This window comes from Salmo trutta, chromosome 26 (genome assembly GCF_901001165.1).
Source record: "Salmo trutta chromosome 26, fSalTru1.1, whole genome shotgun sequence".
NCBI classification, from domain to species: domain Eukaryota; kingdom Metazoa; phylum Chordata; class Actinopteri; order Salmoniformes; family Salmonidae; genus Salmo; species Salmo trutta.
The window spans coordinates 45036157-45053824 of NC_042982.1; the positions used below are offsets into that span (position 1 = coordinate 45036157).

A 17668-nucleotide genomic window follows, 5' to 3' on the forward strand; every position below is an offset into this window, starting at 1 on the left:
AGAGACAGGTAGCCTAGCCTAGTGGTTAGAGGAGGCAGGTAGCCTAGTAGTTAGAGAGGCAGGTAGCCTAGCCTAGTGGTTAGAGCGGCAGGTAGCCTAGTGGTTAGAGAGGCAGGTAGCCTAGTGGTTAGAGAGACAGGTAGCCTAGCCTAGTGGTTAGAGGAGGCAGGTAGCCTAGTAGTTAGAGAGGCAGTTAGCCTAGCCTAGTGGTTAGAGCGGCAGGTAGCCTAGTGGTTAGAGAGGCAGGTAGCCTAGCCTAGTGGTTAGAGAGGCAGGTAGCCTAGTGGTTAGAGCGACAGGTAGCCTAGTGGTTAGAGCAACAGGTAGCCTAGTGGTTAGAGCAACAGGTAGCCTAGCCTAGTGCTTAGAGCGGCAGGTAGCCTAGACAAGGGGTTAGAGCGACAGGTAGCCTAGCCTAGTGCTTAGAGAGGCAGGTAGCCTAGCCTAGCGGTTAGAGAGGCAGGTAGCTTAGCCTAGTGGTTAGAGAGGCATGTAGCCTAGTGGTTAGAGCGACAGGTAGCCTAGTGGTTAGAGAGGCAGGTAGCCTAGTGGTTAGAGCGGCAGGTAGCCTAGTGGTTAGAGGAAGGTAGCCTAGTGGTTAGAGGAGGCAGGTAGCCTAGTGGTTAGAGGAAGGTAGCCTAGTGGTTAGAGAAGCAGGTAGCCTAGTGGTTAGAGCGTTGGGCTAGTAACCGAAAGGTTGGTGGATCAAATCCCTGAGCTGACAAGGCAAAAAATCTGTCGTTCTGCCCCTGAACAAGGCAGTTAACCCACTGTTCCCCTGTAGGCTGTCATTGTAAATAAGAATTTGTTCTTAACTGACTAGTTAAATAAAGGTTAAGTAAACAAATGTATAAATAAATGACATCTCTAGATTGAGTGAACAAGGTTATTAGATCACTAGATTTATGGCCATTTGTTTTTTGCCCCTACTTTTTACCACACACACACACACACACACACTACACACACTACACCAGGTACACACACACACACTGCACCAGGTACACACACACACACACTACACCAGGTACACACACACACACACACACACACACACTACACCAGGTACACACACACACTACACCAGGTACACACACACACACACACACACACACACACACACACACACACACACACACACACACACACGTGCATACACACACACCCCGCCCATGCATACGCACACACCCCGCCCACACACACACACACCCCGCCCATGCATACACACACACCCCGAGCATCTCTACCTATGTATGTAACCGCGGTTCCTCCTGAAAGGAATCCGCGGCGCAACCTTAACCAGGTCCTAATACTTATAATATCATAAATTATTATTTTATAAAAGAGCAAGGATGTATAGTTTCAACAGATCATTTAACTCAGGCGTTTCTACGGTGTTGCCAGGGAGTCATGACCTTAACCAAGTCTCCTACATTAATCTTGAAATATAACTGCGACTTTATTCTCAAAATATTTATTCTCAAAATTTTAAACAGTATTATCATGCAAAAAAAACATAATAATTGAAATACCACCACCTGTTAATTTATTGTTCTGTCAAACTTGTCCCTGGACAGGAGTTTAGCGTATTCTGGTGTTATCAGTGTAAGTTAGAAAGTGGAAGGAATCTGAAAGGGGAGGGGTTAACTGGAACAAGGGAAATTCCATGACAGTGAGAGGTAGTTGAGTTCCAAGGAAATACATTCACACACTCATTCTTACTCTCATTTTCTCTCTCGTGCTCTTTCCTTCACTTTCACTTTCTCCTCTCTCCCTCCCTCCCCCTCTCTCTCTTTTTCTCTCTCTCCCCTCCTCTCTCTCTCTCTTTCCCTTTTTCTCTCTCTCTCAACTCCACTTCTCCCTCTCTCCCCTCCACCTCTCTCCACTCCACCTCTCTCCCCTCCACCTCTCTCCCCTCCACCTCTCTCCCCTCCACCTCTCTCCACTCCACCTCTCTCCACTCCACCTCTCTCTCTCCACTCAGTTGTCTGAGCTCTACAGTTCATCTCCGGCCCTGAGTCGCTACTTCTCCAGTGTTGAAATCTCTGACTTCAGGTAACACATTGTAAAACAAAGTAATACATATTCTACTGTCTTTATTGAAAGGCTGTCTATTTCCAGTACGATGCAGTACTTTCCGCAATCATATATAATTACAGTAAAGCCTGTTTTTCTTGGTCAAGTCTTCTGGGAAAACTCTTGGTCGTAGCAAGGACATGATGATTCAAATCAAATGTATTTATAAAGCCCTTCTTACATCAGCTGATATCTCAAAGTGCTGTACAGAAACCCAGCCTAAAACCCCAAACAGCAAGCAATGCAGATGTAGAAACACAGTGGATAGGACAAACTAGAAAGGCCAGAACCTAGGAAGAAACCTAGAGAGGAACCAGGCTATGAGGGGTGGCCAGTCCTCTTCTGGCTGTGCCGGGTGGAGATTATAACAGAACATGGCCAAGATGTTCAAATGTTCATAGATGACCAGCAGGGTCAGATAATAATAATCATAGAGGGTGCAACAGATCGGCACCTCAGGAGTAAATGTTAGTTGGCTTTTCATAGCCGATCATTCAGAGTTAGATACAGCAGCTGCGGTAGATAGAGAGTCCAAAACAGCAGGTCCAGGACAAGGTAGCACGTCCGGTGAACAGGTCAGGGTTCCATAGCCGCAGGCAGAACAGTTGAAACTGGAGCAGCAGCACTGCCCAGTGGACTGGGGACAGCAAGGAGTCATCAGACCAGGTAGTCCTGGGGCATGGTCCTAGGGCTCAGGTCCTCTGAGAGAGAGAAAGAAAGAATTAGAGAGAGCATACTTAAATTCACACAGGACACCGGATAAGACAGGAGAAATACTCCAGATATAACAGACTGACCCTAGCCCCCGACACATAAACTACTTCAGCATAAATACTGGAGGCTGAGACAGGAGGGGTCAGGAGACACTGTGGTCCCATCCGATGAAACCCCCGGACAGGGCCAAACAGGAAGGATATAACCCCACCCACTTTGCCAAAGCACAGCCCCCACACCACTAGAGAGATATCTTCAACCACCAACGTACCATCCTGAGACAAGGCCGAGTATAGCCCACAAAGATCTCCCCCACGGCACAACCCAAGGGGGGTACGCCAACCCAGACAGGAAGACCACGTCAGTGACTCAACCCACTCAAGTGACGCACCCCTCCCATGGACGGCATGGAAGAACACCAGTAAGCCAGTGACTCAGCCCCTGTAATAGGGTTAGAGGCAGAGAATCCCAGTGGAAAGAGGGGAACCAGCTAGGCAGAGACAGCAAGGGCGGTTCGTTGCTCCAGTGCCTTTCCGTTCACCTTCACACCCCTGGGCCAGACTACACTCAATCATATGACCTACTGAAGAGATGAGTCTTCAATTAAGACTTAAAGGTTGAGACTGAGTCTGCGTCTCTCACATGGGTAGGCAGACCATTCCATAAAAATGGAGCTCTATAGGAGAAAGCCCTGCCTCCAGCTGTTTGCTTAGAAATTCTAGGGACAATAAGGAGGCCTGCGTCTTGTGACCGTAGCGTACGTGTAGTTATGTACGCAGGACCAAATCGGAAAGATAGGTAGGAGCAAGCCCATGTAATGCTTTGTAGGTTAGCAGTAAAACCTTGAAATCAGCCCTTGCCTTAACAGGAAGCCAGTGTAGGGAGGCTAGCACTGGAGTAATATGATCAAATTTTTTGGTTCTAGTCAGGATTCTAGCAGCCGTATTTAGCACTAACTGAAGTTTGTTTAGTGCTTTATCCGGGTAGCCGGAAAGTAGAGCATTGCAGTAGTCTAACCTAGAAGTGACAAAAGCATGGATTAATTTTTCTGCATCATTTTTGGACTGAAAATGTCTGATTTTTGCAATGTTACGTAGATGGAAAAAAAGCTGTACTTGAAACAGTCTTGATATGTTCTTCAAAAGAGAGATCAGGGTCCAGAGTAACGCCGAGGTCCTTCACAGTTTTATTTGAGACGACTGTATGATTGACTGTCTGGTCTGATCTTCCTCTCAGAAACGGCTCTGTGGTAGCTGACTACCGGCTGGGGTTCCTGATGCCCCTGAATAATGCTGAGTTGGAGCAGTTCACTCTGAGCAGAGAGATGGTGTATAATGTCTTCAGACAGTCTCTCTATGACCAAGACCCTGAGCTCAACCACCCACTGTATATACACCCGGCTTCACTGGACATGCAGGGTGAGACACACACACACACACACACACACACACTGGACATACAGGGTGAGATACACATTGGACATGCAGGGTGAGACAGACACACTGGACTTGCAGGGTGAGACACACACACACGCACACTGGACATACAGAGTGAGATACACATTGGACATGCAGGGTGAGACACACATTGGACATGCAGGGTGAGACACACTGGGCATGCAGGGTGAGACAGACACACTGGACTTGCAGGGTGAGACACACACACACACACACTGGACATACAGAGTGAGATACACATTGGGCATGCAGAGTGAGACACAGTGGACATGCAGGGTGAGACAGACACACTGGACTTGCAGGGTGAGACACACACACACACACACACACACTGGACATACAGGGTGAGACACACATTGGACATGCAGGGTGAGACACACTGGACATGCAGGGTGAGACACACACACACACACTGGACATACAGGGTGAGATACACATTGGACATGCAGGGTGAGACACAGTGGACATGGAGGGTGAGACACACACACTGGACATACAGGGTGAGATACACATTGGACTTGCAGGGTGAGACAGACACACTGGACTTGCAGGGTGAGACACATACACACACACTGGACATACAGGGTGAGATACACATTGGACATGCAGGGTGAGACACAGTGGACATGGAGGGTGAGACACACACACACATTGGACATGCAGGGTGAGACACACACACTGGGCATGCAGGGTGAGAGTGGCACACATGCGCTCACAATATAACAATATTATCTGTAAATATAAACAAATTAATAAAAAATTCTGAAATGTTCCTGTGATGTTATTCTTAACGGCGTGTCTCTTTATTCTTTGTCCTTTGCAGTGACTGGTGAGAGCAGAAGTGGCGTGCTGTATTGGTGAATATTATGCAATAATCTGGGGGGTAAGACATTGTCGTGAAACAGTCTGACTGTCTGTAGGGTTGTCATGTTTTTGCTGTCTTGATGATGTTGCCATATCTCAGAGGAAGTGACATGAGGATGAGGAAGTGACTTGAGGATGAGGAAGTGACTTGAGGATGAGGAAGTGACTTGAGGATGAGGAAGTGACATGAGGAAGTGACTTGAGGAAGTGACTTGTGGATGAGGAAGTGACTTGAGGATGAGGAAGTGACATGAGGATGAGGAAGTGACATGAGGATGAGGAAGTGGCATGAGGATGAGGAAGTGACATGAGGAAGTGACATGAGGATGAGGAAGTGACATGAGGATGAGGAAGTGACATGAGGAAGTGACATGAGGATGAGGAAGTGACATGAGGATGAGGAAGTGGCATGAGGATGAGGAAGTGACATGAGGATGAGGAAGTGACATGAGGAAGTGACATGAGGATGAGGAAGTGACTTGAGGATGAGGAAGTGACGTGAGGATGAGGAAGTGACATGAGGATGAGGAAGTGGCATGAGGATGAGGAAGTGGCATGAGGATGAGGAAGTGGCATGAGGATGAGGAAGTGGCATGAGGATGAGGAAGTGACATGAGGAAGTGACATGAGGATGAGGAAGTGACATGAGGATGAGGAAGTGACATGAGGAAGTGACATGAGGATGAGGAAGTGGCATGAGGATGAGGAAGTGACATGAGGATGAGGAAGTGACTTGTGGATGAGGAAGTGACATGAGGATGAGGAAGTGACATGAGGATGAGGAAGTGACATGAGGATGAGGAAGTGACATGAGGATGAGGCCACAGCCAGAAAGAGGGGAGATATGTTTGCTTTCTAGTGTTTTTAAACAAAAATGTGTTTCTTTATTTTAGAGTTTCCCCAGCACGAGGATGAGCAGATCAAGAGACCCACCTGATCGAGTAGAATATCCCGACAGATACATAGAACCCATGGACCAACCCAGACAGACACACACAGTGGAATCCTGTGAAACTGGACCACTACTACTGTATCAGTGGCATGTACAACCTGACAGACTGTATGACAAATAGACATTGATGAGACTTTTCTACATATTCCAATCATTCCATTTATCTCAAGTAGCCAAGAGAATGGAAAGGCCTAAGTGTACTTTTGGAATGAGGTGTTGACATTAAGTGTTTATACGCGGTGTTTGACAGTGTATTATTTTAGCGTGTTATAAAGTGTCAAAGTGGATTAACAATGTCTGTGGCCAAGCCAGATGTTTTTATCTGTTGTGATGTGACTTCCTGATACCTACTCTGTAGTATATATATTATGTCTGAGGGGAGGACTATTCCAATATGAGGCATTGCGTCAATCTTTATATTCTTTTACATTTTACACGAATTGATTGGAAACTGCATTTTGTAATTTTGTGAAATAAATGTTATTTTTTATTTTATTATTGTATTCTGGAAGGAATTGTCTTCGTTAGCCAAAACAATCCCTCTGCCTCATACCGCTAACTGGGTGCTGTGTCACTCAAATCCAATTGTCGTTTCATTCTCAGCTATGCAGAAGCAATGACTTGAGTGACCACGATATTCAACCTGCAGAAAGTTGCACTTTTGTTGTTTTCCTGTTTCCTGTTTCCTGTTTTCTTGTTTTCCTGTTTCCTGTTTACCTGTTTTCCTGTACAGAAGTTGTCCGTGATCCACATGACTGATCACTAGGTGCTGATAATGTATCTCTGTCCCTCTACTGTCTCTACTGTTCATTTACATTTTACATTTAAGTCATTTAGCAGACGCTCTTATCCAGAGCGACTTACAAATTGGTGCATTCACCTTATGATATCCAGTGGAACAACCACTTTACAATAGTGCATCTAAATCTTTTAGGGGGGGGGGGTTAGAAGGATTACTATATACTATATCCTGTCCCTACTGTCTCTACTGTCTCCTGATGTTCCATGTATTTCTGTACCTCTAATGTCCCTACTGTCTCTACTGTCCCTACTGTCTCTACTGTCCCTACTGTCTCTACTGTCTCTACTGTCCCTACTGTCTCTTGATGTTCCGTGTCTCTACTGTCTCTACTGTCCCTACTGTCTCTACTGTCTCTACTGTCCCTACTGTCTCTTGATGTTCCGTGTCTCTACTGTCCCTACTGTCCCTACTGTCTCTACTGTCCCTACTGTCTCTTGATGTTCCGTGTCTCTATTGTCTCTACTGTCTCTTCTGTCTCCTGATGTTCCATGTGTCTCTGTACCACTACTGTCTCTACTGTCCCTACTGTCCCTACTGTCCCTACTGTCTCCTGATGTTCCATGTGTCTCTGTACCACTACTGTCTCTACTGTCCCTACTGTCCCTACTGTCTCTACTGTCCCTACTGTCTCTTGATGTTCCGTGTCTCTATTGTCTCTACTGTCTCTACTGTCTCTTCTGTCTCCTGATGTTCCATGTGTCTCTGTACCACTAATGTCCCTACTGTCCCTACTGTCCCTACTGTCTCTACTGTCTCTACTGTCCCTACTGTCTCCTGATGTTCCATGTGTCTCTGTACCACTACTAACTCTACTGTCTCTACTGTCCCTACTGTCTCTACTGTCTCCTGATGTTCCATGTGTCTCTGTACCTCTACTGTCCCTACTGTCTCTACTGTCCCTACTGTCCCTACTGTCTCTACTGTCTCCTGATGTTCCATGTGTCTCTGTACCTCTACTGTCTCTACTGTCCCTACTGTTTCTACTGTCTCCTGATGTTCCATGTGTCTCTGTACCTCTACTGTCGCTACTGTCCCTACTGTCTCTACTGTCTCTACTGTCCCTACTGTCTCTACTGTCTCCTGATGTTCCATGTGTCTTTGTACCTCTACTGTCTCTACTGTCTCTACACTGCTCTCTGAACCAACAGGGTGTACTGTAATTTCAGACGCAGTACTTTCCAAAAACTGCACTAATACTCAAAAGTACTGCGCTACTTAACTCCAGTATAACTGTGTTTTTTTGGGGGGGATATAGTACTTGCAATATCAATGATGTCATCAGTGTGCTTGTATATGCCCTGAAGAGGCTAGGGGTTAATTTCCTCCTCCTCCTCTTCCTCCTGGTCATTAAGCAGCGGTGAGTTCGTAGCTCGAGGAATCCAGGAAATGTCCAGATCGTCTGTTTAAGCCTGAGTCAGTTGACATCTGACTTTGTAATTGATTGACATTTGTTGCCACAGTTACGGACAATAACATGTCACCAGAGTTTAAAGGTTAATGTGGATCCAACAACAACAGCTAAGGATGGACGGCAGACAATGGAAAAGGAAATGATTTCTTGGTACGACTTTAAAAAAAAAAACATTTACAGTTGCTGAAATTGTGTAGTAAAATCCGAGTTTGACGCACAAGCAAAAGAGTTGGAAAAGTGTTGACTAACGGAATAGTAAACTTATGAAAAAATTCAGATTTTCACATGTTTTTTATCTGTAAAAGGTATTAAACACCGGGTTCAGAAATGATCAGGTGTCTCCTTAGAAAGGTCAATGGTTATTACACAATAGTAACTTGTGTATTGCTTGTTCTATTGTTTTAAATTATTTTAAGTAGCCTAAATTTCCAGAAAGTACCCCTTTTTACTACAATTTATAAATACCAGGTAAATACTGGAAACAGTACCTTAAAATAAAGTGCTATTTGGAGCTCGCCTGGCTGTGTTCCCACGCGCTAAGTCTGCCGCCAGAGGACTGGATCCTGGGATGAGATGAGTATAATAGGTTTATATGTCTCAGCAGGCTATACATGGGTGTAGATTCTTCTAGAAGACTTTATTAAAGGTCCAGTGCAGGTTTAATTTTTTTTTTTTTTTTATGTCAATATCAAATAATTTGTAGTTAACAAGTACCTTACTGTGATTGTTTTCAATTAAAATGGTTGAAAATAAACAAAAAATTGCTTCTTAGCAAAGAGCAATTTCTCAAGAAGGAATTTTGCTAGGACTATCTGGGAGTGGTCTGAAAGGGGAGGGGGGAAAACTGGAAACTAGCTGTTATTGGCTGAGAGGTTTTAGAACTCTCTTTCTTATTGGTCTATTAACTAATTTACCGCCTGGTGATGTCACTAGGCAGGCCAAAACTTCATCCCACCAAAACGGGCTGAAATTTCTGGCGGCGTTTTTCAAACAGCTCTTACACTAAAACGGCATTATCATAATTTTCACAGTTTCACAGTATTATTTCAACCTCGTAGTGTGGAAATCTATATTTAAAACACAGGACATTCACAGTTCTTCCATCCACTGGTCCTTTATATTATATTTGAGCCTACAGCCGGATGTTTCCATGTAAAGCTAATGCTGAATGCTCCTGCTTTGGAGGAGGAGATTGAGAATACTGATCATACAGATGGAATACTGTAGAAACTGGTTTCAGGTCAAAGAGGAAGAAAGACCAAGATATTCTAAGATATTATAGAATTAATTCATAGGCAGGTAGCCTAGTGGTTAGAGCGTTGGACCAGTAACCGAAAGGTTTGCTGGATCGAATTCCCCTAGCTGACAAGGTAAAAATCTGTCATTCGGCCCCTGAACAAGGCGGTTAACCCACTGTTCCCCAGTTGGGCCGTCATTGTAAATACGAATTTGTTCTTAACTGACTAGCCTAGTTAAACACAAATATATATTTTTTAATTATCTCATGCTGTGAGAGCGAAGGATCCCCTGGTAGTAAGCCTACTGCCTAGTAATACTCCATGCCAAGAGCTCATAGACATTGGCTGTCAGAGCCGTTTGTCTGTGTCAGCTGGCCTGGCATGTTGGCTGGCCTGGTGTGCCTTCCTGCCTGCCTTCCTCTTTAATCCTGTTTTCAACAGGACTGATCTTCTAAAGGCAGATTTACTATAACAGGAGCGCTAGATGCCTGATTTACTATAACAGGAGGGCTGGATGCCTGATTTACTATAACAGGAGCGATGGATGCCTGATTCACTATAACAGGAGAGATAGATGCCTGATTCACTATAACAGGAGGGCTGGATGCCTGATTTACTATAACAGGAGCGATGGATGCCTGATTCACTATAACAGGAGAGATAGATGCCTGATTCACTATAACAGGAGGGCTGGATGCCTGATTTACTATAACAGGAGCGATGGATGCCTGATTCACTATAACAGGAGAGATAGATGCCTGATTCACTATAACAGGAGAGATGGATGCCTGATTTACTATAACAGGAGAGATGGATGCCTGATTCACTATAACAGGAGAGATGGATGCCTGATTTACTATAACAGGAGAGATAGATGCCTGATTCACTATAACAGGAGAGATGGATGCCTGATTTACTATAACAGGAGAGATAGATGCCTGATTTACTATAACAGGAGAGATAGATGCCTGATTCACTATAACAGGAGATATAGATGCCTGATTCACTATAACAGGAGAGATGGATGCCTGATTTACTATAACAAGAAAGATAGATGCCTGATTTACTATAACAGGAGAGCTGGATGCCTGATTCACTATAACAGGAGCGCTGAATGCCTGATTTACTATAACAGGAGCGCTGGATGCCTGATTCACTATAACAGTAGGGCTGGATGCCTGATTTACTATAACAGTAGGGCTGGATGCCTGATTTACTATAACAGGAGCGCTGGATGCCTGATTCACTGTAACAGTAGGGCTGGATGCCTGATTTACTATAACAGGAGCGATGGATGCCTGATTCACTATAACAGGAGAGATAGATGCCTGATTTACTATAACAAGAGAGATAGATGCCTGATTTACTATAACAGGAAGGCTGGATGCCTGATTTACTATAACAGGAGTGCTGGATGCCTGATTTACTATAACAGGAGGGCTGGATGCCTGATTCACTATAACAGGAGAGGTGGATGCCTGATTCACTATAACAGGAGCGTTGGATGCCTGATTTACTATAACAGGAGCGCTGGATGCCTGATTTACTATAACAGGATTGATGCCTGATTTACTATAACAGGAGAGATAGATGCCTGATTTACTATAACAGGAGAGATAGATGCCTGATTTACTATAACATGAGAGATAGATGCCTGATTCACTATAACATGAGAGATAGATGCCTGATTTACTATAACAGGAGAGATGGATGCCTGATTTACTATAACAGGAGAGATGGATGCCTGATTTACTATAACAGGACATGGCCAAGATGTTCAAATGTTCATAGATGACCAGCAAGGTCAGATAATAATAATCACAGTGGTTGTCGAGGGTGCAACAGGTCAGCACCTCAGGGGTAAATGTCAGTTGGCTTTTCATGGCCGATCATTGAGAGTATCTCTACCGCTCCTGCTGTCTCTAGAGATTTTAAAACAGCAGGTCTTGGACAAGGTAGCACGTCCGGTGAACAGGTCAGGGTTCCATAGCCGCAGGCAGAACAGTTGAAACTGGAGCAACAACATGACCAGGTGGACTGGGGACAGCAAGGAGTCATCATGTCAGGTAGACCTGAGGCATGGTCCTAGGGCTCAGGTCCTCCGAGAGAGAGAAAGAAAGAAAGAAAGAGAGAAAGAGAGAATTAGAGAGAGCATACTGAAATTCACACAGGACACCGGATAAGACAGGAGAAATACTCCAGATATAACAGACTGACCCTAGCCCCCCGACACATAAACTACTGTAGCATAAATACTGGAGGCTGAGACAGGAGGGGTCAGGAGACACTGTGGCCCCATCCAATGAAACCCCCGGACAGGGCCAAACAGGAAGGATATAACCCCACCCACTTTGCCAAAGCACAGCCCCCACACCACTAGAGGGATATCTTCAACCACCAACGTACCATCTTGAGACAAGGCCGAGTATAGCCCACAAAGATCTCTGCCACGGCACGAACAGGTTATGGTCAATAATATCAAAGGCTGCACTGAAATCTAACAGTACAGCTCCCACAATCTTCTTATTTTCAATTTATTTCAACCAATCATCAGTCATTTGTGTCAGTGCAGAACATGTTGAGTGCCCTTCTCTATAAGCATGCTGAAAGTCTGTTGTTCATTTGTTTACAGAGAAATAGCATTGTATTTGGTCAAACACTATTTTTTTCCAACAGTTTGCTAAGAGCTGGCAGCAAGCTGATAGGTCTGCTGTTAGAACCAGTAAAGGCAGCTTTACCACTCCTGGGTAGTGGAATTACTTTGGTTTCCCTCCAGGCCTGAGGACAAAGACTTTCCTCTAGGCTCAGATTAAAGATATGACAGATAGGAGTGGCTATAGAGTCAGCTCCCATCCTCAGTAGCTTTCCATCTAAGTTGTCAACGCCAGGATGTTTGTCAATATTGATCGATAACAATGTTTTTTCACCTCTCCCTCACTAACTTTACAAAATTCAAGCTTGCAATGCTTTTCTTTCATTATTATTATTTTTTTTTATGCAAGAGTATGATGGCTCACTGTTCGTTGTTGGCACTTCCTGCCTAAATTTGTCCACTTTGCCAATGAAGTTAATCATTAAAATAATCGGCAACCTCAAATGGTTTTGTGATGAATAAGCCATCTGATTGGATGAAAGATGGAGTTGAATTTGTCTTTCTGCCCATCATTTCATTTAAAGTACTTTATATCACTGATCTTGTCTTCACGATACAGTTTCTTCTTCTTTTTGTTGAGTTTAGTCACATCATTTCTCATTTTGCAGTAAGTAAACCAATCAGATGTGTAGCCAGACTTATTAGCCACTCCTTTTGCCCCGTCTCTTTCAACCATACAGTTTTTCATTTCCTCATCAATCCATGGAGCCTTAACAGTTCTAATAGTCAGTTTCTTAACAGGTGAATGTTTAGCAATAATTGAAAGAAGCAATTTGATAAATTCATCAAGTGCAGCGTCTGGATGCTCCTCATTAATCACATCAGACCAACAAATATTTTTAACATCATCCACATAAGAGTCACAACAAAAATACACTATTATTAGGTCTGTTGGAACTTTGGCTTTCCACTATATATTGTGATCACTGCATCCAATGGGTACAGATACAGCTTTAGAACAAGGTTCTACAGTATTAGTAAAAATGTGATCGATACATGTGGATGATCTTGTTCCTGTAGTGTTTGTAAACACCCTGGTAGGTTGATTAATAACCTGAACCAGATTACACTTTGCAATCAGACCTTTGGTATGGATAAAAAGGTTGCAGGTGAGTACTCCTGTGGATGGAGAACAATGGAAGCAAACTTGGCAGAGAGGTAGATGTAGGTTGGTAGGTTGGAAAAAGAACAAGGAGAATAAATCCCTGATGAAATTCGGGTGACTGCGGTGGACCATGTGGTCCACCATGGTTTGACCTTGAGAGAGGCTGGGCAGACCATGTGGTCCACCATGGTTTGACCTTGAGAGAGGCTGGGCAGACCATGTGATCAACCATGGTTTGACCTTGAGAGAGGCTGGGCAGACCATGTGGTCCACCATGGTTTGACCTTGAGAGAGGCTGGGCAGACCATGTGGTCAACCATGGTTTGACCTTGAGAGAGGCTGGGCAGACCATGTGGTCCACCATGGTTTGACCTTGAGAGAGGCTGGGCAGACCATGTGGTCCACCATGGTTTGACCTTGAGAGAGGCTGGGCAGACCATGTGGTCCACCATGGTTTGACCTTGAGAGAGGCTGGGCAGACCATGTGGTCCACCATGGTTTGACCTTGAGAGAGGCTGGGCAGACCATGTGGTCCACCATGGTTTGACCTTGAGAGAGGCTGGGCAGGGAGTGCTGCCCAATATGAGCCACTTCACCGTAGCATCAATCATCCAGACGTTCCACAATGAGAAGAGGTTTGTACTGCAGACATTGGACCTCTCTAGTACTTTTACTACTTGACAATAGTACAACATAAAGCACAGTAAAGACTGTAGATTCCAATACATCCTGTAAGGGGAAACAAAGTCAATGGTTCATGTATTACTGTATGTATGAAATTGGGAGCTATACTACTTTGTAACATGTTTATCTTGTATACTGTATTACTGTAGTGTTTACTGTACCGTATGCTATTTTTGTTTTTGGTAGAACTGAAAGACGAAGACCACATGGTGGTAGAGCGCGTCTGTTTACAGAACTAACAGGAAGCTGCCATTGTGCAAACGGTAGTTGAAAATAATGGCGTAAGACTACAGGGGAAGTCCAACAACAGATGATTGAAAAACCCCTGCCATCTTCCATAACATCAGAGTGAGTTTATCAACCATAGCCCCCATCCTTAAGAAACACCAACTCCGGATGAAGCAAATCTACAGAGACCCGTTTGAAAGGAATTCCCAAAGAGTGAAGGATAAACGGTACGGAATATGTCCAAGTAATTAATGTAGTAGTATTACACTCATAAAACATTAGAGACTCATTGATGTTGCCAGTGAACTTTACTATACAGAAATTACAGTATTTACTGTCATTTCAGAGAATCCTTGGAGTTGGATGTCCGTGCCATCGCCCCAGGAACTCATATTCATAGATGAGGCTGGATTAAATTTAGGCGAAGACGAGGAGGAGAGGAAGGAACATCATTGGTCAACTCGCCATCAATGAGGTACCTGGCCAGCGCAGGGGGAAATGTCATGAGGTACCTGGCCAGTCATGAGGTACCTGGCCAGCGCAGGGGGAAATGTCATGAGATACCTGGCCAGTCATGAGGTACCTGGCCAGCGCAGGGGGAAAGGTCATGAGGTACCTGGCCAGTCATGAGGTACCTGGCCAGCGCAGGGGGAAATGTCATGAGATACCTGGCCAGTCATGAGGTACCTGGCCAGCGCAGGGGGAAAGGTCATGAGGTACCTGGCCAGAGCAGGGGGAAATGTCATGAGGTACCTGGCCAGAGCAGGGGGTACCTGGCCAGAGCAGGGGGAAATGTCATGAGGTACCTGGCCAGAGCAGGGGGTACCTGGCCAGCGCAGGGGTGTACCTGGCCAGCGCAGGGGGTACCTGGCCAGGGCAGGGGGAAATATCATGAGGTACCTGGCCAGAGCAGGGGGTACCTGGCCAGAGCAGGGGGGTACCTGGCCAGCGCAGGGGGAAATGTCACCATATGCGCAGCGGTGAGCCACAATGTGGTCTTCCATCACCATGCCACCCATGGACCATACAACACTGTCCACATCCTTAGTTTCCTGAATACTTTTACATGACAATCGTTTTCAGCCAGAGCAGAGAGGGCCAGGTGATCCTGAGTAGCAAATGTATGTTTAAATCAGACTGCTCAGATCCACATCTGGTTCCATGACCATCCCAGGTTTACAATTCTCTATCTCTCACCATATTCCCAATGTCTCAAACACTATAGAGGGGTTGTTTTCAGCATGGCGGTGAACGGTGTATGATCGCAAATCCCCATGAACATATCAAATCAAATGTATTTATAAAGCCCTTCTTACATCAGCTGATATCTCAAAGTGCTGTACAGAAACCCAGACTAAAACCCCAAACATCAAGCAATGCAGGTGTAGAAGCACGGTGGCTAGGAAAAACTCCCTAGAAAGGCCAAAACCTAGGAAGAAACCTAGAGAGGAACCAGGTTATGAGGGGTGGCCAGTCCTCTTCTGGCTGTGCCGGGTGGAGATTATAACAGCACATGGCCTAGATGTTAAAATGTTCATAAATGACCAGCATTGTCAAATAATAATAATCATAGTAGTTGTCGAGGGTTCAACAAGTCAGTATCACAAGAGTAAGTGTCAGTTGGCTTTTTCATAGCCGATCTTTGAGAGTATCTCTACCGCTCCTGCTGTCTCTAGAGAGTTGAAAACAGCAGGTCTGGGACAGGTAGCACGTCCGGTGAACAGGTCAGGGTTCCATAGCTGCAGGCAGAACAGTTGGAACTGGAGCAGCAGCACGGCCAGGTGAACTGGGGACAGCAAGGAGTCATCAGGCCAGGTAGTCCTGAGGCATGGTCCTAGGTCCTAGGGCTCAGGTCGTCCGAGAGAGAGAAAGAAAGAGAATTAGAGAGAGCATATTTAAATTCACACAGGACACCGGAAAAGACAAGAGAAATACTCCAGATGTGACAGACTGACCCTAGCCCCCCGACACATAAACTACTTCAGCATAAATACTGGAGGCTGAGACAGGAGGGGTCAGGAGACACTGTGGCCCCATCCGATGAAACCCCCGGACAGGGCCAAACAGGTAGGATATAACCCCACCCCCTTTGCCAAAGCACAGCCTCCACACCACTGGAGGGATATCTCCAACCACCAACATACCATCCCGGGACAAGGCCGAGTATAGCCCACAAAGATCTCCGCCACGGCACAGCCCAAGGGGGGGCGCCAACCCAGACAGGAAGACCACGTCAGTGACTCAACCCACTCAAGTGACGCACCCCTCCCAGAGACGGCATGGAAGAACACCAGTAAGCCAGTGACTCAGCCCCCGTAATAGGGGTAGAGGCAGAGAATCCCAATGGAAAGAGGGGAAACCGGCCAGGCAGAGACAGCAAGGGCGGTTCGTTGCTCCAGCCTTTCCGTTCACCTTCACACCCCTGGGCCAGACTACACTTAATCATAGGACCTACTGAAGAGATATGTCTTCAGTAAAGACTTAAAGGTTGAGACTGAGTCTGCGTCTCTCACATGGGTAGGCAGACTATTCCATAAAAATGGAGCTCTACAGGAGAAACCTCTGCCTCCAGCTGTTTGCTTAGAAATTCTAGGAACAATTAGGAGGCCGCGTCTTGTGACCGTAGCGTACGTGTAGGTATTTACGGCAGGACCAAATCGGAAAGATAGGTAGGAGCAAGCCCATGTAATGCTTTGTAGGTTAGCAGTAAAACCTTGAAATCAGCCCTTGCCTTAACAGGAAGCCAGTGTAGGGAGGCTAGCACTGGAGTAATATGATCACATTTTTTGGTTCTAGTCAGGATTCTAGCAGCCGTATTTAGCACTAACTGAAGTTTATTTAGTTCTTTATCCGGGTAGCCGGAAAGTAGAGCATTGCAGTAGTCCAACCTAGAAGTAACAAAGGCATGGATTAATTTTTCTGCGTCATTTTTGGACAGAAAGTTTCTGATTTTTGCAATATTACGTAGATGGAAAAAAGCTGTCCTTGAAACAGTCTTGATATGTTCTTCAAAAGAGAGATCAGGGTCCAGAGTAACGCCGAGGTCCTTCACAGTTTTATTTGAGACGACTGTACAACCATCCAGATTAATTGTCAGATTCAACAGAAGATCTCTTTGTTTCTTGGGACCTAGAACAAGCATCTCTGTTTTGTCCGAGTTTAAGAGTAGAAAGTTTGCAGCCATCCACTTCCTTATGTCTGAGACACAGGTTTCTAGCGAGGGCAATTTTGGGGCTTCACCATGTTTCATTGAAATGTACAGCTGTGTGTCATCCGCATAGCAGTGAAAGTTAACATTATGTTTTTCGAATGACATCCCCAAGAGGTAAAATATATAGTGAAAACAATAGTGGTCCTAGAACGGAACCTTGGTAAAGGAGCCCTGTGGTGTCTTCCTGTCAGGGGAGGAAGCGTCATGACTGAAGTTATTTCCCCCGCTGACTGGCCAAGGAGCCTGTGATGTTGATGAAAAATCTGTGTCCGG

At 45.3% G+C, this 17668-nt stretch overlaps 1 protein-coding gene across 3 annotated transcripts in view; it reads left to right on the top strand.

Annotated features, from left to right (window-relative positions):
• Window positions 1-6558, top strand: part of c15h3orf52 (chromosome 15 C3orf52 homolog) — a 30504-nt gene extending 23946 nt beyond the window's left edge. For 2 of the 3 annotated variants that reach the window (XM_029716060.1, XM_029716058.1), the window contains exons 6-9: window positions 1985-2055; window positions 4027-4208; window positions 5071-5130; window positions 6005-6558. In XM_029716060.1, the coding sequence (XP_029571920.1) occupies window positions 1985-2055; window positions 4027-4208; window positions 5071-5108 (291 nt within the window). In that variant the 3' untranslated portion in view covers window positions 5109-5130; window positions 6005-6558. The remainder of the gene's footprint in view (window positions 1-1984; window positions 2056-4026; window positions 4209-5070; window positions 5131-6004) is intronic. The other variant, XM_029716059.1, reaches the window with a different exon arrangement.
• The last annotated feature ends 11110 nt before the right edge of the window (window positions 6559-17668 follow it).